Genomic DNA, 21,379 nt, shown 5'->3' with positions numbered 1-21,379 from the left:
TTTTGAACATTGGGGGGGCTAAATTATAAATAGCTGGTAGTTTGGGGGCCATTTTATATTTTTCCAAAAAAAAAAAAACAAATGACAACCAATATTGCATTACACAGGCCTACAAAGATATCCATTTTAGGAAAGACAGTAAACAACACATTAGCAAGAAAATAACAAACAACACTTCCACATTGGTATTTTAGGTGGCACTTAGAAAGTTGTAACAATTTGCACTATCCTTTTGAACCATGCGCAACCATCAAAGATGGAGAAATATTCATTAGAGATGCACCTATAGAGCATAAGTTCATACTCCAACAACCATCTTAACAAGAATTGTTGAGATAAAAATAAGGGAAAATGTATGATAAATCTTTGAGTCAGCCCCTCAAAATTTTAATATCCTTAAGTTTTTTTTTTTTCGAAAATTTAGTCATTGAGTCAATTGAAATGACAATAAAATCCTTGCCCACTGTTAGGAAAACTCAAAACCCACTGTTTTACTTCATTAAAATATTAATTTAATTAAAAAAATTAAATCTTAAAAAAAAAAAATTTTGAAGGAACCGACCCCCTACAGCCACCCCCAAGGGGGGTTTGGGGTGGCCTGCGGGCCACCCCTCCACCCATGGGGTGGCTCGCAAGCCACCCCCAGGGGGGGTTTGGGGTGGCCTGCGGGCCACCCCTCCACCCATGGGGTGGCCGCGAGCCACCCCATGGGGGGTTTGGGGGTGGCCCGCATGGGGTGGGTTGCCACCCAGGGGGTGGCTGTTGGGGGTCGGTTCCTTCAATTTTTTTTTATAATTAAATTAATAAAAAATTAATATTTTAATGAAGTAAAACGGTGCATTTTGAGTTTTCCTAACATCTGTTAAAAAAGTTTAACGGAGGGGATTTTATTGTCATTTCAATTGACCTAGGGACTAAGTTTTCGAAGAAAAAAAAAAACTTAAGGATATTAAAATTTTGAAGGGTTGACTCAAGGATTTATCATACATTTTCCCTAAAAATAATTATAGAATCATCAATGAAGCAGAAAAAATAGCAAAATAAAAAATAACAATCAGTCACACAAGACACTAAAATTTAAGTGGTTTGGTTTAACAAGCCTACATCCACTGATCTAGGAAAAATTCACCAACAAAATGATAGAATACAAAGAGTAGTACAAACAAAAATACTCAAACCCAAAAGTCCCAATACACCCAAACTCACTTTCACACAAAAGAGAATTAAACACAAAAGAGAAATTATCTTAATTCCCTAAAGCTTGCTGTCTTTTCCTTATTTTTCTCTCAAAACAAGGCTGCTGTGTTGCTCTCTCTCTCTACGAAGTTGCTACAGTCCCTCAACAACTTGACCGAATGGCAACACTTTTCTATATATATATATAGAAAGGTTGGCCAAGTGCTTCACTGTGAAGGAATTGAAAGCTTCTCCGTGAAGCATTCTAAGAAGAGACAAAAGGCACCACATAGCAGCCAATAAAAGTAACATAAATGGGGCCCACGGTAAAGACTTGATAAATCAAGTCACATGCGCTACAAGAATCAACAATAAAGAACAATTATTTTCTCCTGCAATTAAAATAGAATTTAATAACTTCTATATCTATTTGGACACAACTTTCTTAGAAATTATAAAAATTGAATTAGTAAGACATACCTCTTTATATTCAATAATTTGGATCGGTTTTTTCTTGGGGATACAGCATCAGGATAATCTCGTATACTTCTCCTAGAAAATTAAATGAATGAACTATCAATCCAGTTACTGAGACCATAGTATGAATGTGGTCACAACATGGATGCCAACATTATCAAAGGATCAAAATCTAGTTACGTACCTAGTTTTGGATGCTTGGTCAAATCTGTAATGGCCATCGATTAACAATCAAAAACTCAATATTCAGAGGCCTCCTCATAGACATGTATGATCCTGTTGTGCAAACCCAACAAGAATATCAAAGTTCAGCAGACCCAACGACAACATTTATAGGAAAAAAAAAAAAAAACCCCACAGATAACCAAGTGTTGTTGGGAAGAAGAGAAAAAGTATGTGATTCTCCCATTATGGGAGATAGATGAACTTCCCATCAATATGCAAAAAGAAATGATGTGGCAATAACCTGACCTTTGGATTTATTTCTTGAAACTTGACTTGCATCTAGACAAAACTTGGCTTCTGGTTCTTCGATGAACCTCTAACGAATTTCAACGAAAGGAATGTGGGCTATTTTGAACCAATCTTGTCCTTGATCTTTCTTGTAGCGTTCTCCCAGTAGAGGACAACCGATGATATAGAGTTGCAAGAGTGAGTCAGGCAGGCCATGCTCTGGAAAGGATGTCAGCTTTTCACAATTTCGAATAAACAATATTTCTAGAGAGTTGAGGAATTGAAAGCCTTTGGAAGACATGTATTCCAAATTCGGAAAGCATTCGATGGAGAGGCTGATCAGAGAGGAAGGAAGCATCACCTCTGGGAAGGACATCAGATGCGAAGAGCCACCGTAAATTGCAAGTTCTTTAAGAGAAGTAAGCTTGTACAATCCCCGCTCAAAAAAGTCCTCATTAAACGACACCAAATCATGGATAGAAAGTGATGTGAGATTGGTTAGAAAACCTACTTCCGGAAAGGATACAATGCTTGGACATTCCCATATTTTCAATTTTTGAAGAGAGGTGAGGTTGTGTATGCAGTTAGGCAAGGCCTGTATTTTCTCACACTTGGAAATCATAAGTTCTTTCAAGGTGGCAGGGAGCAACCCTCTGTCTGGGAAAGAATCAAGAGTTGGACATTTTGAAATATAAATCCGATCTAGATGGTTGAGGTAGCATATGCCGATGGGTAAGGATTTAAAGTTCTCACAAGATGAGATCTCAATGACTTCAAGAGACGAGTTATGATTGAAGCTCTTCGCTATCAACTCCAACTTCTTACAATTCCAAATTTTAAGGTGTTGAAGTGTTGCAGGTAATTCTCCACTTGATGTTAAAGATTTGATGGATGGACAATTACTAATTTCCAAGTACTCAAGAAGAGATGTGTTGCTGCCACAACTGTTGATATCTTCCCCATCCACCAAAATCGCCATATTTGTGCAATTATTTATATATAACCGCTTTAGAGTTGGAGGTAGTTGGCCTATTGCGAAGTACATCAGTGAAGTACACTCACTAATATGAATATCTTCAACATGCGTGTTGTTGTACATCATTGCCCTGGGTAAAGAATCCAGGACCTCACACTTTTGGATCACGATATTTCTCAATTTAGATGGCAAATCCAGTCCACGCACCACCCCTTCTGATCCCTCAATTACTAGTTTGCAAAGCTCTGGAAAGCTAGAAATTGAAACCACCAATTGCTTACATTCATATATCACAATATTTTTTAATGAAGGAAGGTGGTTTGGTAACTGACCCAACAACTTGGGACACCATCGAATAGAAAGCTCTCGCAATTTTGGTAATTCTCTACAAGGAATCCAGTTCTCCCATTCTCGCATACTAGTGAAACACAAAGTTTCCAAAGACCTAAAAGGTTGTAAGGAACCTTCCCCATAAAACTCAAGGCCAACATTCTTCACACTGGCCATGCCTTCAATGAAAAGGTTTCTGAGTGATGGTAGTTGTCCGACTGGTGGCAATAATGTGCACTTTGCACAGCTTTCAATTTTCAAGAGCACCATATTAGAAAATGAAGGAACTCTTAACCAGGTCGGAAAGTCTGCACCACCATAGTGTCTAACAGTGAGCTCTTTCAAACCCTTATGAGGTTGTAGCATGTCAAGTACCTCTAATTCACTTGTTCTATCTTGTGACTCATCCAAGTTGCTACTCCATTCCAATGACAACCCAGAAAGATTGTGCTTTTCAATTAACCTAACATCCATTGCATCTTCACGATTCATCACATTTTCCACTCCAGAAATGCATAGTGTCTCTCGAAGATGCAATAAAGGCCCTAGCTCCTTTACCCCGGAACAACTACCTTTTCCCACAACTAGATTAGACAATGATTGGAGACAAGTTAATTTACCCATTTGCGTAGGCATTCCTTCCAATGCATTTGCTCCTAAAATGTTGAGATGCCGCAGATGGACTAGGTTTCCAAAATTTGAAGGTAATTTCTTTAGAAAAAGACAACGCTCCAATATCAATGTCTGTAAATTGTAGAGAGTGGTTATTGATTCAGGCAAGCCTCTAATTGGAGTATAAGAAAGGTCAAGGTATCGTAGATGCTTCAGATCACCTATTGATTCTGGTAACTCAGATATGCAGTATCCACTCAAAGAGAGCACCCTTAAGCGTCTTAATTTTGGCAACAATTTAAGAGGAACCATACGAGTCAAGTAACACTGACCTGGATTTGGAAGCATAAGAGGCAAGAAGGTTCGTAAACATGTGAAATCATAAAAAATCTCAAACTTTTGAATGCCATCATATTGACCACCCAAGTAAGACAAATGGCGAGTCTTTCTAGAATGTTTCCTTCCATTATTACCCCCAACTCTATCCTCCATTTTAAAGCATATATCTCCAGCAACCCATTGAGCCAAATCATTGATGAGGTCATGCATTAGAAATCGTGATCCATCCTCGAATGATTGTTGGAAAAATGACCTCGACAACAAATTGCGAAAATACTCACTACCCAAATCTTCCATTTGCTTTCTCCCATCTCGTGGATGAAGTAAACCTTCTGCCATCCATAGTAGAACCAGTTGTTTCTCCTCAAATACATAATCTTTGGGAAGTATTGAACAATACGCAAAGCACCTCTTTAAATGTGAAGGGAGATGGTGATAGCTCAACATAAGAGCTGGAGCAATTTCATTTTTCACTTCTGCTATATCCCATATATTACTATTCAATACATCTTTCCATGCATCACGGTCCAATTTATTGCATAAGACGCCTCCGAGTACTTTTGCCGCCAAAGGAGAGCCTTTGCATCTTCTAACGATTTCCTCACCAATATCTTTGAGGTTTAAATGTGCACTGAAGTCACTTGTACCCAATGCATGATGGACCAATATAGACAAACAAACTTCATTTGACAACCCTTTCAAAAAGTGAGCTGGAATGGTACCCGTCTTTGATGAAACTCCTTGATTACGAGTTGTGATGATAATTGTACTTCCTGGAGCCCCTGCTTCGAAAGGAGCACGTAAGATAGTCCAGTAATGGTGATTCTCATTCCAAAGATCATCCAGAACGACTAGAAATTTCTTCCCTTTCAGTTTCTCCTTTAGTTTGACTTGCAACCAATTTAGATCCACGCGATCAAAGCTTCTAGAGGTGAGAGATTGCAAAATTGTTTTTGTCACCGTAACAACATCAAAATCTTCAGAGACATAAGCCCATGCCTTTAAATCAAAAAAGTTTTGCACCTTTTCATCATTGTATATAATCTGGGCAAGAGTTGTCTTTCCTATACCACCCATACCAATTATAGGAATCACAGAAACTTGAGCATCACTACATTTTTCACCCAGCAAAAATTCAAGTAGAGCCTCTTTATCTGTTTCCCTACCATAAACATGAGATTCGGTCACTACAGAAGTTGGGGCCAGTGTCTCGTTTGTTTTGTATGACCTCCTATCAACATTTTTACTCAATTTCAGATCATCTTTTTGTGTCAACATTTCGTTGAATCGAGCAGTGATCTTCTCTATCTCTGACCCCAGCCTCATGTCGACCTTACCAGCACTTGGAGTGAAACCAGTACAACAAGCAGGGATGACGAGGTTCCGTACCTTACTTGTGCTGGCCTGATTTCCTCCCGTCAATTTTTGTCGCAAATCTTCTGTGGCAAACTCATCCAGTATGTCATCTACATCATAAGCCAAGTCTCTGAGATCATCCAACCAGTCTTTCACTGCCCTCTCAGTATGCTGCTTCTCATCCGCATCATCAAGTACTGCCTCAACTCTTTTCAACGTTTTGCTCCACTTGTCCAGCTTTTTTGAATCAAGTCCCTCTCGGCGAGCAAAGTTCAGCAACTCTAGAGACGCCAGCCGGTCAAACACGACTCCCAGGAGCGCAGAAAGGACTGCCTCTGCCATGGTTGTTCTTGATAGAAAGGAGAAAATCAGGAAACGATGCAATGATTTCTTCTCAACTGTTCTCCTGCAATAATTTCAAGTACTGCACGTTTCACAAACATTATTTGATTGTGGACTGTCCATTTGCTAATCATTTTTTTTCCGCGAGTAATAAATACAGCATATATCTCACCAAAAATTAAACAATGAGAGACCCTAATAATAATGATAATAAAAATATATATCTCTACAAAAGGCTTACTAATGTTTGATTTAAAAAAAATTTTTAAAAAAAAAAAAAGTAATTCTCCAAATTAAAAAACAATAAATTGTTTTTTCAAATTTAAATTTTGTTTAAAGAGCTGTGCAGTTGACCAAATCAAGTTCTACTTTCTTCTCCTCACTCCTCTCAAATTTCAAAAGCAAAGCACAAATTCTCAATTTCTCGGATGACCAAAGAAACCAAATAGTCTTTACCAGCCAAGAGCTTAACACATGATCCGATGAAATGGATTTTTTATTTCATTTTTGGGTACCCAAAACATAAAAAAGCATCAATTAATTTCTCCTCTCTTTTCGTATTTCAGTTTTCACAGCTACCAAAATGAGCTTAACACAGATGAGGAAAAAAAAACCATTACCTCGACCGTAAAATCGTATATGGACTTGGAAGAATCTTCAGCCGTACTCAAAGAAGGACCAGAACATGGGTTTTTGAAGAAGTACAAGAAAGATAAGATATAAGAGCGACCCAGTTGGTGAATTCCAACCAGGGTAATGTTTAAAAACAAAACCCGAAAATGAAAAATGAAAAAGAAGATGAACAAAATCAAAATACAGAGACTTGCCAGAAGAAGAGTAGACGAAGAAGTAGTAGGAAGCTTTAGAGAAGGATTCTGGGCTGTGGACCGTGGACGAAACACTGGGCGCAATGAGTGGGCGCGGAGAATTTTTGGGTGAAAAATAGCATAAAGTTGAAATGATTTTGCGGTTGTCGGTTTTGACGAGGCGTTCTTTTCAGAAAGTTCGGATACATTTTCTCAATGTTTTAGTATTTCCGGACATTGTCAATAATTAAAATATATTTCAGGGGTAATAATTTGAGGGGGTAGGTAGACTTTTCTCTGTATTTTATTTTTTAAAAATCTCGTGATATGGCATGTCACTTTACAGTTTTTTTTTTTTTTTTTTTTTTTTGGACTTATAAATTTGATACAATGGAAATGCTACACTTACCAAATGAAAATGTTACCCTTACTATTTTTTTTTTTTCAAAAGTTATTTAGATGAAGCTCATTTTATAAAATTTATTATCTTAAGAAATATGTCACTATCTCATAAAATACTAAAGAGCTAATTTTAAATAAAAAAAACTTGCCCGAATTAACTTGCTAGACTTTTTTAATAAATGGTTAAATCTCGAGTCAACCCAGAAGATCGTTTGACCACTTTAAAAGTCAAATCAAAGCGATTCGGGAAAAGAGATCGAAGCAAGTCAATTGTAGCCCTCATCAAGGCAGGTATATTTACACGAGTAGTGATATAAGGAGGACTAAAATCCTCCCAAATGTGATGTGGCTTCTAAAAGCACTAATAGATCGAAATTTAAAAAAAATGAGACAATCTCAAATTCAATGGTGATTTTAAAAGTTACATCTTATTTTAGAGGACTTTAGTACTCCTTATATCATTACTTTTATCTACACCCACTATAGATAGAAAATCTACCAAATGAAAACAAGAAATAGGACATCCTAATTATCGTATCCGAATCCCCTCCCATTAGTGAGAGAGTATGAGGCTCTCATATTGTTGATCCTCACCGTCCAATTTAATCTAACAACACACAACATGCCGTGTGTCCCTCTTAAATTAAATAATAAAAAATTAATTAACTTTTAAAATTAAAAAAAAAAAAATTAAAATCAAAGAAGGAAAAACTTGTGGTGGCTGGCCACCCCAATTGAGCCTAAGAGTGGCTTCAGCCATCCCCTAGGGCCAAAAAAAAAAAATTTTGAAATTTTTTTGGGTTTAGCCCTAGGGGTCTGCCCCCAAGGACCTTGGGAGTGGCCGAAGCCACCTCCATGGCCACGGGGGGTGGTTCGGCCACCCCCTAGGGCCAAACCCATAAATTTTTTTTTTTTTTTTTTTTTTTTTGATTTGGCCACCCCCTGTGGCCATGGGGGTGGCTTGCCACAAGGGGTGGTTCCGCCACCCCCTAGGGCCAAACCCAAAAAAATTTCAAATTTTTTTTTGGCCCTAATGGGTGGTTCGGCTATCCCCAACCGGTCCTTGGGCCATGGCCACAGGGGGTGGTTCGGCCACCCCCTAGGGCCAAACCCAAAAAAATTTCAAATTTTTTTTTAGCCTTAGGGGGTGGTTGGCCACCCCTGACCGGCGGTCTAGGGTGGCCGAAGCCACCCCTAGGCTCAACTGGGGTGGCCGGCCACCCCAAGCATTTCCTTTTTTGATTTTAAATTTTTTATTATTTTTATTTTTATTTTCTTTTATAAAGTTAATTAATTTTTATTATTTAATTTTAAGTGAAACACGTGGCGTGTTATGAACTGTTGGGATTAAATTGGATGATGAGGATCAGCAATATGAGAGCCTCATATTCTCCCACTAATGGGAGGGGATCCTGATCCCTAATTATCAGTATTTCATTCGTTTTCTTTTTCTTTTTTCTTTTTTTTTTTTTTGTAAATAAATCAAACAAGGGCTACAATAAAAAACAAAAAACAAAAAAGGCTAGGCAACCCAACAATAAGCCCAAAAACAAACAAATACATCATAAATAAAGAGGAAATGCATCAAACAAATGATGTGGCCATTTACATTCTTGGTACAAACATCAAGAATTTTGGCCACAAATAAAGGCAGTTAAACAATGTACGAGCAAGAGCATGACCATCACAGTACCTTTCAACCATATCCAAACCCCCAAGGTAAGGAACGTAAATAGGGGCATGACCCTCAAGATACCCTTCAACTATAATGCCCCCAAAATTGGACTGATTAATTGATCCATCTCGGTATGGTTACTGGCAATACTTCAAGTTGAGTTAATTGGTAACTGACCGAAGGAATCACCCATTAAACATAGTAGAGTGAAATAAGTGGAAAGCAGGATTACATGATCTGAGATTTATTAAAATCATAAATATTCAACACTTATCATTGATAATAGACTTGGCACCTCTAACAATATTCAAAATACTAGTCAAACATGATAATGTGTAATATTCGCTTGACATCTTCATCATATGAAACTTTCTTACTCTAAAAAATGTAGGCAATCTGCTAAACCGCAAATAACTGCGTAAGTCTATGACTTAGTAAGCAAATATTATAAAGAGTATGCATTGAGACTTTAAGTAATGGTTTATAACTTGAAAAAGTAAACATGGGTTTTCATAAATATAACATGTATTGTTTCTGTTACTATGACTGGAAAATATGGTTAAATTTTGAGGTATACTACGACATAATTCGAGTAACAACCATTGATATTTAATGCAGGAAAAATCATACTATAAGTATATATATAGTAAATCATAACTATCCTCTATAACGTTTGGAGTGGGCCCTAGAAAGGCCCACCAGATTTAATTCATATTGGGCCACTATCATGACCCAAGGGAAGGGAGGACAACTAGAGTGGGCCCTGGGAAGGCCTACTAGATTTAATTCTCATTGGGCCACTACGTGACCCAAGGAAATGTCAAACTACTGGAATGGGCCTTGAAACGGCCCACCATATTCAACTGCTATTAAGCTACCACCGAAACCCAAGCCCATAAAGAAAAAGGCATGGAGTCGTCCAAATTAGCCCATGTTGGATCAAATCCACACAAACATTTTGTCGTCATCCAGCGGTTAGGATATGCACGATTGACACTCCTATCGAGCAAAGAAATGAGTTATATCCCCATTCCTCCACTAAACAAACTTGATCCTACAAAATCAAAGGCAAGGTACACCTCAACCCAGTCAACTTTCATTATAGGCACTTTCAAAAATAACTATCGAACCAGAAAGATAGGGATGCAATATTCGAGGAGAGTTAGTGAGAGTCCTCCCACTTGCGGCCCTTGCACTGCTAATCCCTCTTTATTCACCGTAGGACCTAAGGTTAACGGGTATCGGAAGTGACAAGTGTCTAACATTGTCTACCCAAGCCTTTAATCTCCTCTTGGTAGGGTTGACATTATTCCGATGGACCTATAATACATTATCGGTGCCCTGTATATCATTCACATACCGTCCACTCACTAGTAGTCTAACTGAGTCCGACCTCGGGTAGCCAATGCTACTAATAATGTATGTGTTGTAGTGACCCACTATTCAAGCATGGTTGAGCCCGTCACGAACAACTATTGGATACAAGGTTCATATAATACAATAAACATCTTTTGACCATAGGGTCAATCTCATATAGTAAGCCCGTGACCGTTATACACCACATACCGGTGTGCCATGTCATACGATGCAATCACTATTCATTTAATTAAACATTTATTCATCTTCATAAAAAAAAAAAAAATATATATATATATATATATATATATATATATATAAAAATAAAAAAAAAATAAAAAAAAAATTGGTCATTACATACGGATGCTTAGTCAGCTAACATATCACAACGTTTTCATTTAAAGAATGTATAGGTATTTACTTACCTCGTCCTCTGATTCAAATCGTCGAACATTCTGAAATCTTGTTATTATGAAACATATTCTAATGTTACATAGTGCCTAGAAAACCTATTTCATGCATGTAAAATTCTAGTTGGAAATTAAACTCGCTAAAACGTCAGGAAAACCCTAATTATCGATTATGAACACTGTCGAACATTTAGGCTTGATATCAAACGTTCGGTCACAAGTGTTGAACATTCGGCAGGTACCAGAATGTATGCAAGGTTCTTCTTTCTTACCCAACTTGTAACATGTTAGACTATAACTTCTAATAGCTTAATAAAAACATGTCAAACTATAACAACATAATAATCTCAGAAAAACAAGAGTGTGTGCATAACATTTTGAAAATCTCATTGCTTTTAAGGGAGATAATTGTATAAAATCATCATGGTATATTCACAAATTGTAAAAAGCATGGCAATCATATGGTCAAATATAAACATCATAAAAACAAGTTTAGAGTGTCAAGGTTTACCTTAATGATGTTAAAACACCATCAAAATCTCATCCTTCTCCCTTTAGGATCTTTCTCTCTCAAGGGTTGGTGTTGCTAGGGGTGCAAGGGTGAGGAATGGAATATGAAGGATGCATAGAGTGCTTTTATAGGCATCGATGGATTGGATAAGATCGAGTGGGGTGGCTAGTAGGTTAAAATTTCTGCTGGGCTCGAACATTCGACGTACTATTGACCAACTGTCATAGGGTTTTACCTCGAACGTGCGGTGGTTTATGATCGAATGTCTGGTCTGAATTAAAAGAATGAAGATTTGACTTTTTTTTACAGAAAATGATTTTAAAGTCATTTCAAATAGCGGGTGTTTTATAAATGTGAATAAATACATTTATTTCGTTATAAGTATTTGAGGCATCACATTAGTCGTACTTGAACGCCTGTTGTGTAATAACTACAATAGAAACTTAGAAACATAGGAAAAGATAGAAAATAAAAATCAACAAAGGTATAGGGAAAAAAAAAGTAGTTAAAAAAAAAAAAAAGCAATGGTTGCGGTATTCAACGGAGGGGAATACAACAAAGGCACTGCCAACATGTGGTGTTCACGCCGTCTGCAGTGCTAGAGGAAGGAGACCAGCAATGGTGGTGGTATTCAGCGGAGGGGAGGAATGGAGGCATCAAACGCCACATAGGTGGGACATGTGGGACATGCGCTAGCAAGTAAGATCTACTCACAGACGCGTGACATGCATCAGCGCACTGCCGTACGAGGATGAGGGTGGCGGAAGGCAAAGAGACTCAGGAACATGGTGGTATGGCGCATGTGAGGGTGGACCTTCCTAAAGTGAGTAGATCTGGTTTTGAAAAAAACTAAATGCAAAAACTTCAACGAGGTGACTAGAGCATTGGCAGGTGCTGAACTGTGAAAAAAACAAAAATGATAAATGGAAAGGAAGAAGATGAGAAGAGGGTAGAGGAAGAGTCAAGCTTTTTGGATGGATTACCAAAGGCAATAGATAGAACCTCAAAAGAGGTGAGTTTAGCCTCACAAGGAGATAGGTAAAGCCTCAAAAGAGGCAGAAAGCTTGAAAGGGGAGGAGGGAAGAGGAAGAGGAAGAGGGGAGTAGAAAGGGAGGAGGGGAGGAGGAAAGCAAAGGAAATTTTTTGTCTTCCCATGGTAGCACTGGAGCAAAGCTTCAATGTCTTTAGAGAGAGAGAGAGAAAGAGACTTTGGAAGAGATGTTGCCTTTTTCTGGAATTGCAATTTATAGATTTATCATGTTTGTTCATATAAAGTGATGGTGCTCCAAAATCATTTACTTACGCAAAACTTGAGGAAATGATTAGTAGTTTCAAGGAAGAGCTTGGGAGATGGATGAGGAGTCTGGCTCTTTAGGTTTCTCTAGGGAAAGTTAAAGGTGATGGTGTTAAGTCTTCAACCGGTGATCGGCTGAGGAGTAGAGTACGGTGGATACAATCAGGGAGCAGTAGGTAAGGAAATGGTGGAGGAATTGGAGATCATGTGTGATAGAATATCTCTTACTGAGGGGGAGAAGGAAGGAATTACAATTGTGGAAGGGGAGATTAAGGATCTTAGGGAGAAAGGTGAACGATGTAGTGTTGGCAGGATTGGTTCGGAGAATTGAATCAACAAGGAAGCTTTTATGATGATGATCAGGAGGTTATGGAAGATTGTGGGAAGTATTGTCTTTAAAGAATTGCAAGATAATACGTGGATCTTTGAGTTCTCCAAAGTAGAAGATAAGTGTAGGGTGCTTGAAGGGAGACCGTGGTTGTTTGATCGCTATATACTAGTCTTGAATGAATTTGATGGTAGTCCTCCATCTCAGATGGATTTTTCCAAGTCGCCTTTTTGGATTCAAATTGATGATATGCCTTTGGTCTGTATGAATGGTGGGGTTGGATGTAAAATTGGAGAGTCTCTGGGAGAGGTGTGGGATGTGGACGTAGCCGGTGATGGGGTCGGATGGGGAAGTTTCTTGCGGGTTCGGGTCCTACTTGACTTATCAAATTGCTTGAACGAAGGAGATCCTTCACATTGTCGGGAAAGTGCATTGGGTTACATTTAAATATGAAAAGCTACCTCTTTTCTGTTTTACTTGTGGTCGAATTATTCATGGCCCGAGGGGTGTCCTGAATTTAATGTGGGAAGTATGGGTGATAAAAATGTTGAGAAGAAATGGGGGGTGTGGTTATGAGCAGATGGTTACAAACGTTTACTTGGGATGTTGAAAGGAGGTTGGCTTCCAGGTTAGGGGAAGATGGTAGATATCCAACTGGATATGGTGGTGTGGAGCATGTGGGTGAGCGTTCATATCCGGGAAAAGATGGTGGTAGCCAACTGTCTTCTGCTGGAGGTCGAGCAAATCTTGATGGTGGTGATCTGGGTAAGTCTTATTTCCCAGTTTCTGAGGCTAGAAATGGTATTAGCCGAGTTGGTCGGATTGGAGATCATAATTATAGTGTTGGAAATCTGGAAGCTGCATATTCCAACAAGTTGAAAGTGGGTGAGCATTCATGTCCAGAAAGAGAGGGTGGTAGGCAGGAGTTATCTTCTGGCGGTAGTGCAAGTGCCGATGGTGGAGCTCCGATTGATTTTTCTCTTCCGGTTTTTGAGGGAGTTAACGATGAATGCCGAGTTTCCAGGAGTGGGAATCATGATAACTGTTATGTGGGTGTATCTCCTAGATTTGTGCTTGAGCGAATGGGATCTCTTAGTTGGGACATGTAGCTAGTATGAGAGGTACGGATGCTTTGGAATCTTTGCATGAGTTGAAGTTAAATTCTGGTAGGTCCGAGACGATAATCTCTACTGAGGGGGAACATATTCTGCATGGAGTGGAACCGTCTAGGAGTCATGGTATACAAGTGGGTGATGCTAAGTGGCTAAAGGATATTCCCCAAGTTAAAGGGGGAAGTTTCCTTGGATGTCCAGAGAACGGCAACTACTATTGCTTTGGAGGTGGGCCTGGCAAATGGTTCTATGTTAAGCAGGTAGGGGGATGACGTGGTGAAGGAAAATAATAAGGGGACCATCAGGAAAATACAAAATGTCAAAAATAAGGGAAAGCAGGCGATGGGGTCATTCTGCAGGGGTAAAGGTGGGCCAATTATATCTGAAGTTGCAGCCCTGCTAGAGAAACATCTCTCCTAGGATAAAAAATGTGACAGTCCATTTTCTAAAAGAAACAGAGAATACGTAGGGGAGGATGAAATGCAAAACGAGATGCTTGATGGTTCGATAAGTCCGAAGGGGAAGGTAAGGTTGGGGAAAAAAGGTAAATGGTAGGGAGATGCACCTGCGGTCAGTATAAGGAATTTGGCGAAGGCTATTACACAGCCCCGCCAATCTCAATGAGTATATTGAGTTGGAATTGCCGGGGGCTTGGAAACCCTTGGACAGTTCGTGATCTTTGCCGACTGGTTAAAGAAAAGAAACCCAAGATGGTTTTCCTTATGGAAACCAAACTAGTAGCCCATCGGATGGAAAATGTAAAAGCTAAGATGGGGTTTGAGAATTTGTTTGTGGTTGATAGTGTCGGTAGGAGCGGAGGATTGGCATTGTTGTGGAGTGTAGAAATTCGGGTGGATATACAAAATTTTAGTAGACGGCATATTAATGCTGACATCACAGAAGAGTCAAATGGTCAACATTGGAAGTTCACTGGGTTCTACGGTCATCCCGAAGTGGCGAAACGTTTTAAGGCATGGAGTCTCCTCCGCCATCTCCGGTCTTTTTCTCCCATACCTTGGCTATGTGTGGGGGACTGTAATGAAATAATGGAGGAGTCTGAAAAGTTTGGTGCTGGAAAAAAGCCCCGGGGATAGATGTCTGTTTTTCATGATACAATGGAAGTATACAATCTAAAGGATCTTGGGTTTTGGGGTTCAAAATACACATGGTGTAATATGAAGGCTAGGGGACAATTCATAAAGGAGAGGCTAGACCGTGCCACTGCTAATGTAGAATGGCGGGATTTATTTCTAGTGATAAAGGTGAAAGTTTTAGCTAGTAAGTGCTCTGATCATACTCCATTATTGATCATGTTCCAACAGACTAGTAGACGAGTGAATTCATGTCATAGGAGGTTTATGTATGAAGCCATGTGGGGGAAACAACAGCAGGCCCGTGATTTGATTAAAAAACTTTGGAGAGTTAAAACTCCAGGGGCAAAAGTATGGCGTGAGGTTTGCCGTAAAATTGAGAATAGCAAGAAGGTGCTTTTAAGATGGAGAAGAGTGCAGCAAGGGCCCACGGAGGGAGCTATTATTAGTAAAACTAGAAATCTGCAGATGCTACAGGAGGTAGAGGGGCTCCCAGATTTGGTTCAAATCAAAGTGGTGCAGCAAGAAGTTAATGCTCCTCTAGAACATAAGAATTTACAATGGTGACAAAGAGCTAATGAGCATTGGTTGAAGCAGGGGGACAAGAACTCAAAGTTTTTTCATGCCAGTGTTAAACAGAGAAGAAGGACTAACAAAATCAGTAGTATCCTTAATGAAAGAGGTTAGCTTCATAATAACCCGGATGGGGTTGAAAATGCTTTTATTCAGTATTATACATCCCTCTTTACCTCTACTACCTCCGAAGGTATCCAAGCTTGTCTGGAACCATTACAGAGCAGTGTTTCTGAGGGTATGAATGAGAATTTGCTTCGGATGTTTACAAGGGAAGAAATCTATGCAACTATTTCTCAGATGGCTCCTTTGAACTCTCCAGGACCGGATGGGTTACCGGTATGTTTTTATCAAGATAATTGGGCAGAGCTAGGTGATGAGGTATGTGAAGCAACTCTCCAATTTTTTACTTCTGGTATTCTTGAGGAAAATGTTAATTTTACTCATATAGCATTGATTCCTAAAATCTGAAATCCTACTAGAGTCACAGAATTCTGACCCATAAGTCTTTATAATATACTCTACAAGATTCTGTCCAAAGTTTTAGCAAATAGGTTGAAAACTATTTTGCCTCACATTATTTCTGGTACTCAAAGTGCGTTTATTCCGGACCGCCTGATTTCTGATAACATCTTAGCTGCCTATGAAACCTTACATACAATGCATTCTCGTATGTGGGGTAGAGTATGGTACATGGCTCTGGAGCTTGATATGAGTAAGGCGTATGATCGGGTGGAATGGGGGTTTTTGGAGGAGGTTATGAAAAAGATGGGATTTGCACCAAGATGGGTTGGTTTGATTATGGCTTGCATTACTTCGGTTAATTACTCCATTATCATCAATGGTCAACCGGTGGGCCATATTAGGCCGTCACGAGGGATTAGACAAGGGGATCCTCTCTCCCCTTACCTTTTTCTTCTTTATGCGGAGGTTTTGAGTTGTCAACTTCAGCGGGCTGCAATATTGGGGTAGCTAAGGGGGGTTCCCACATCCTTGGGTGGACTAAGGCTTAATCAGTTGTTCTTCACTGATGATAGTTTAATTTTTTGTAAGGCTTCCCCAACAGAGTGGCAACGTTTATCTGGTTTGCTTGATGCGTATGAGAAGGCTTCCAGGCAAAGACTTAATAAGGACGAAACTGCTGTCTTTTTTAGTAGAAATACTAGTATGGAGGCAAGGGAATGTATTCTTAATCTGACAGGAATTCCAGTCTCACATCGTTATGATAAATATCTGGGGCTGCCAGCTTTGGTGGAAAAATCTCGAGTTGGTGAATTTCGAGATATTATTGACCGTTCATGTAAGAGAGTATCGGATTGGAAGACTAAATTTCTCTCTCTAGCTGGAAAGGAAATCTTATTAAAAGCAGTGATCCAAGCGATCCCAACTTATAATATGAGCATCTTCCTTTTACCCAAGACTTTATGTAGGGAGTTGAATAGTATTATGCAAAAATTTTGGTGGGAACATAAAGATAATGATAAGAAAATTCATTGGATGAGTTGGGAGAAGATGGGGTTTGCCAAGAATAAGGGTGGTATGGGTTTTCGTGACCTTATGGTCTTTAATAAAGCTTTGCTTGCAAAACAATGTTGGAGATTGGTGCAGTTTCCAAAGAGTTTGGCAGGACAAATCATAAAAGCAAAATATTATCCTAGGGGTTCAATGCTACGAGCTAAGTTGGGCAACAAACCCTCTTTTGCTTGGAGAAGTCTTCTTTCAGCTAAGGATGTGCTTACGGAGGGATTATTGTGGCGTATTGGAGATGGAAATCGGTCCAGATATGGGGTGATAAATGGCTGCCTACCCCTACTACGTTTGAAGTGCAATCTCCATGTATGAGATTGGCGGTGGATGCAAGAGTTGAATCACTGATATATTGGAATTTGGGGGGTTGGAACACTACGCTTATCTATGATATCTTTTTGAAAGAAGAAGTAGAAATTATCTGTAATATTCCGATAAGTAGATATGGATATCCAGATAAGCTAATTTGGAGAGCTACTACATCAGGCATGTTTACGGTGAGAAGCGGGTACAACATGGAAAAAGAGAGGCAGGCTTTACAAATGGGAGAGAGCTCGGGTGGTTATGGATATACGAATTTGTGGAAAAAACTTTGGCAATTGCAGGTCCCAAATGCAGCTAAGGTCTTCTTGTGGAAAGGATGTAGTAACATACTTCCTACAAAGGATAACCTCTTAAAAAGGAGAATTGTTAAGGAGGATGGTTGTATTTTTTGCTGCAGAGCCACAGAATCTGTTATTCTTATCTTATGGGAATGTCTATTGGCGACGGATGTTTGGAGTGCTAGCTGTCGCAGTTTACAAAAAAGTCATGATTATTTTGATTCTTTTATGGTTGTCTTCGCGGGAATGGTGGAGAGATGCAGCACCCATGATCTTAATTTATTTGCTCTCACTACGAAGTGGATATGGGCTAGGCGGAACACTGTAGTCCATGGAGGTGAGTTCCTGCATCCTTGCAAAATTGCGCAGGAGGCTGAATCCATGCTATCTGATTATCATATGGCTTTGTGTGCCACAATGGAGGGAGAAGGGAATCAAGTAGTAAGGAATGTTGTGCAGTGGAAGAATCCTTCAGTTGGATACTACAAAATGAACTGGGACGTGGATTTAGACAATATTCATAAATGTATGGGCTTCGGCATGATAGCTCGTGATGATCAAGGAAATGTTATAGCTGCCCAAAGCAAATGTATTAGTGTTATACAGGCTCCAGTTGTTGGTGAAGCTATGACTGCTTTGGAAGCGGTGGAGTTTAGTAAGGAGGTGGGGTTACAAGATGTCATCTTAGAAGGAGATTCCTTGCAAGTTGTCCAAGCCTTACAAAAAACATAGTAGAACTGGATTCCCTATCGGCATATTGTTGAAGATGCTAGGTTAATATTAAATACACGTAGGAGCTGGTTGGTGCAACATGTAAATCGTGAAGCTAATGTAGCAGCTCATGTATTAGCTAAGTATGCTCTTAGTGGTCCTTCTGAGCGAGTTTGGTTGGAAGAGATTCCTTTATGTATTTCTGACATAGCTACTATAGAGCAACATGCTCTTTCTGTTTAGAGCTTTTTGGCTCTAGATGTTTTCTTATTCTAAATGAATGAAATGATATTCTCATTTTCCAAAAAAAAAAAAAAAAAAAGAGCTTGGGAGATGAGCGTTTAGGGCAGTATATAAAGGGGCAATATCGAATGACTAGAAAATTTGTAGCAATCAAATTGTTGGTCGAACGAAAAAAAAAGAATGGGCCATGTCCCCCACCAAGCCCCGTTAAAAACGTCCCTGGCCTACTGTTTGTTTCCTTCTTTGTAATACCTTTTTTGATTGAATTTTATTGTTGGGAACCACCCTTTTTCGTTTATTCGTTCTCTTATAATCCTTGTCCTATTATTGAATAGAAAAAAATAAAAATAAAAAAGTTATGAGTTGTAAAATTAACGTTTTTTATACAATCCATAACTTGAAGTTAAAGAAGATTGGGAGGACGTTTGGGATGATAGATCATATCTATCTATTATAAATATGATTGAATTTTAGAGTAATGTTACAAGTCCCTCTTGTGTCCCTCCAAGAAATATGTGTCTCTTAAAATTATGTATGGGCTTATGATTGATTATTATTGGATTTTGATCAAATGATGATTTTAAAAGCCATTTCATTTTTAGAGGAACATAAGAGAGACACAAGAGAAACTTCTAGAATTACTTTTGAATTCTAGTTGTATTAGTGAGAAGAGTAATGCCTATACGTCTGCTATAGGTAGGTGGAAATAAAAATCAATTACTACATAAGTAAATTTATTTATTTATTTTTTAAAAATTAAGGGCTTCACTACTATATTCTCTAGTAGTATGACAATCGTATAACAGTAAGCTAAATATCATACCCTATTAAAAAAATATATATTTCCTACCTAAATATTTAATAAGAGAAGGCTATCTTATTTTTTACCTCATTTTATTAATGTGATATTTCAAATAAGCTATTATTAATAAAAAAAAAATCAAAGAGCTAATTGATAGTGCCACATAAACAAACTAAGATAAGAGTAAAATAAATGTATGGTGTATAGCATTACTCTTTCAACATAATGCTACTTTTTACACATATTTCACACCGGTTGATATGATGTGTTTTAAATGACTTCCTATGTTACCCACTTTTTTTTTTCTTTTTTTTTTTTAATAAAAAAAAACACCAATAACACACCAATTGAAGTGATGTGTTTTAATTTTATTTTATTTTTTATTTTTTTTTAAAAAAAGTGGCTGATATGAAAAACCACTTAAAAGAGTAATGTGTATCAAAACCAACCTGGATGAATATGACCCCATTAAAAGAACATAAGACATGCTACAGCTTCCTATGGTTGCACTTAGGTAACACTCAATAGCATGTAGGAGTGATAATTTGTATTAGTGTGTAGGGTTTGTGTTGTGTTGATGCATAAGTATATACTATATAGGTCAACTGTAATTCGATATCTTTAGTTAAACGGGTAAGACCCTTTAACTCTAATCCGTAAAATTTGTGTTGGGTCCATATCGAGTTTGCGAGTCATGTCAAAAATTGTCTGACATTATGGTGTGTGTCGTTTCAGGTCATGTCGATGCATGTGTATAAAATTATTTAAGTCAATTACAACCTGATCCGTTTAATTAAATGAGTCAATGTTCGTAAATTAGAAGACATAGACATTGGGATGATCCTCAATGCTTTGAAGTTTGGCTTTTTAGTTTTTGGCTTAATCATAACTCTTTTTTTTTGTTTGAATTTTATTAAGGGTATTTTAGTTATTTAGGGAGATATTGATAATTTTTTTTGTAGTTTGAGAGGATATTATCGTAATTAAAAGTTTGGGAGGATGAATATTTTTAATTGAGTAGTAGTTTGAGGGAGTATGTGAACTTTTCCCAAAAAATAAATTACGATCATATAAGATTTTTTTAAAAAAATCTAAGACCTCTATCATTTTTTTCTCAAACAAAAAACAAAATAATGAAAAAAAAAGTATTATACCATTCTCTCAAAAAATATTGAAAAAATTAAAAAAAAAAAAAAATCAGAGTAGCTCGTTTACTCTTAGTAGAGAGGCAGCAAGCCACCCAAAATAAAAAGGGTGGCCGAGAAGGAGATGGTCCATTGCTACCTCAAAGCATTTACTTTCGGTTCAACAAAATATCACTTTTCATCCGGTTCAGCAAACTAGTCAAGAGTTTGCAGGTTATTGAGCACTATAGGTTAACAATCTATAATTTTATTAATAAAAAAATCATTTTATCATCCCTTCTCTAATTAAAAATCATTTAAACTTTCCTCTCCGCTCTTGTAAAACTACATAAAGAATAAAAAATAATAAATTTTAAATAAAATATTAAAAGTTGACAGTTAAAATGCTGAACTAAATGTATGTGTTTTTAAAAAGTTGATAATTAAAATAGAAAAAAAAAATGATATTTTGGATAAATATAACTAAAGGGAAAATTACAGTTTACACCCTCAAAGTTGACAGCGTTTTTCAATTCGAACATTAAAGTTTCAATTTTTGCAATCCACCCCCACAAAGTTTCAATTTTTTTCAATTCGACCAATATTATCCCAAAATTCCCATATTGCCCTTGACTTTTTTTAAAAAAAAATTTGTATGAAAAAAAAAATTTTGGGAGTGCAAAAATGGCCAGATGGGCAAAGGGGTGGCTACGGCCACGCTGAATTTTTTTTAAAAAAAATTAAAAAATAA

At 38.0% G+C, this 21,379-nt stretch overlaps 2 protein-coding genes across 2 annotated transcripts; one reads left to right on the top strand and one right to left on the bottom strand.

Annotated features, from left to right (window-relative positions):
• Positions 1-2,131: 2,131 nt before the first annotated feature.
• On the bottom strand, positions 2,132-6,061 carry LOC132171842 (putative disease resistance RPP13-like protein 1). Its single transcript, XM_088513443.1, has 3 exons — positions 4,498-6,061; positions 2,468-4,356; positions 2,132-2,325 (listed from the first exon to the last, which is right to left on the bottom strand). Exons 1-3 carry the CDS (start codon positions 6,059-6,061, stop codon positions 2,224-2,226), a joined length of 3,555 nt encoding a protein of 1,184 aa, XP_088369569.1. The 3' UTR covers positions 2,132-2,223.
• An 8,988-nt stretch (positions 6,062-15,049) lies between these two features.
• Positions 15,050-18,480, top strand: LOC148587311 (uncharacterized). The gene is made up of 6 exons (XM_088512548.1): positions 15,050-15,526; positions 15,644-15,728; positions 15,813-16,000; positions 16,148-16,408; positions 16,673-16,919; positions 17,603-18,480. Exons 1-6 carry the CDS (start codon positions 15,050-15,052, stop codon positions 18,478-18,480), a joined length of 2,136 nt encoding a protein of 711 aa, XP_088368674.1.
• Positions 18,481-21,379: the final 2,899 nt, after the last annotated feature.

This window comes from Corylus avellana, chromosome 2 (genome assembly GCF_965113065.1).
Source record: "Corylus avellana chromosome 2, dhCorAvel1.hap1.2, whole genome shotgun sequence".
Taxonomy (NCBI): domain Eukaryota; kingdom Viridiplantae; phylum Streptophyta; class Magnoliopsida; order Fagales; family Betulaceae; genus Corylus; species Corylus avellana.
The sequence above is the reverse complement of the archived record's forward strand: the minus strand, read 5'-3'. Positions and strand labels throughout refer to the sequence as shown.

Excerpts from the sequence above, each read along its gene's own strand:
- LOC132171842 (XM_088513443.1), bottom strand. The coding sequence starts at position 6,061 with ATGGCAGAGGCAGTCCTTTCTGCGCTCCTGGGAGTCGTGTTTGACCGG. Across the intron at positions 4,357-4,497 it reads AATGGAGGATAGAGTTGGGG|GTCAGTGTTACTTGACTCGT; the intron begins GTAATAATGGAA and ends TTCCAAATCCAG. Across the intron at positions 2,326-2,467 it reads ATCTGATGTCCTTCCCAGAG|AGCATGGCCTGCCTGACTCA; the intron begins GTGATGCTTCCT and ends CATCCTTTCCAG.
- LOC148587311 (XM_088512548.1), top strand. The coding sequence starts at position 15,050 with ATGTCTGTTTTTCATGATACAATGGAAGTATACAATCTAAAGGATCTT. Across the intron at positions 15,527-15,643 it reads ATCTGCAGATGCTACAGGAG|GGGGACAAGAACTCAAAGTT; the intron begins GTAGAGGGGCTC and ends TGGTTGAAGCAG. Across the intron at positions 15,729-15,812 it reads TAGTATCCTTAATGAAAGAG|GTATCCAAGCTTGTCTGGAA; the intron begins GTTAGCTTCATA and ends CTACCTCCGAAG.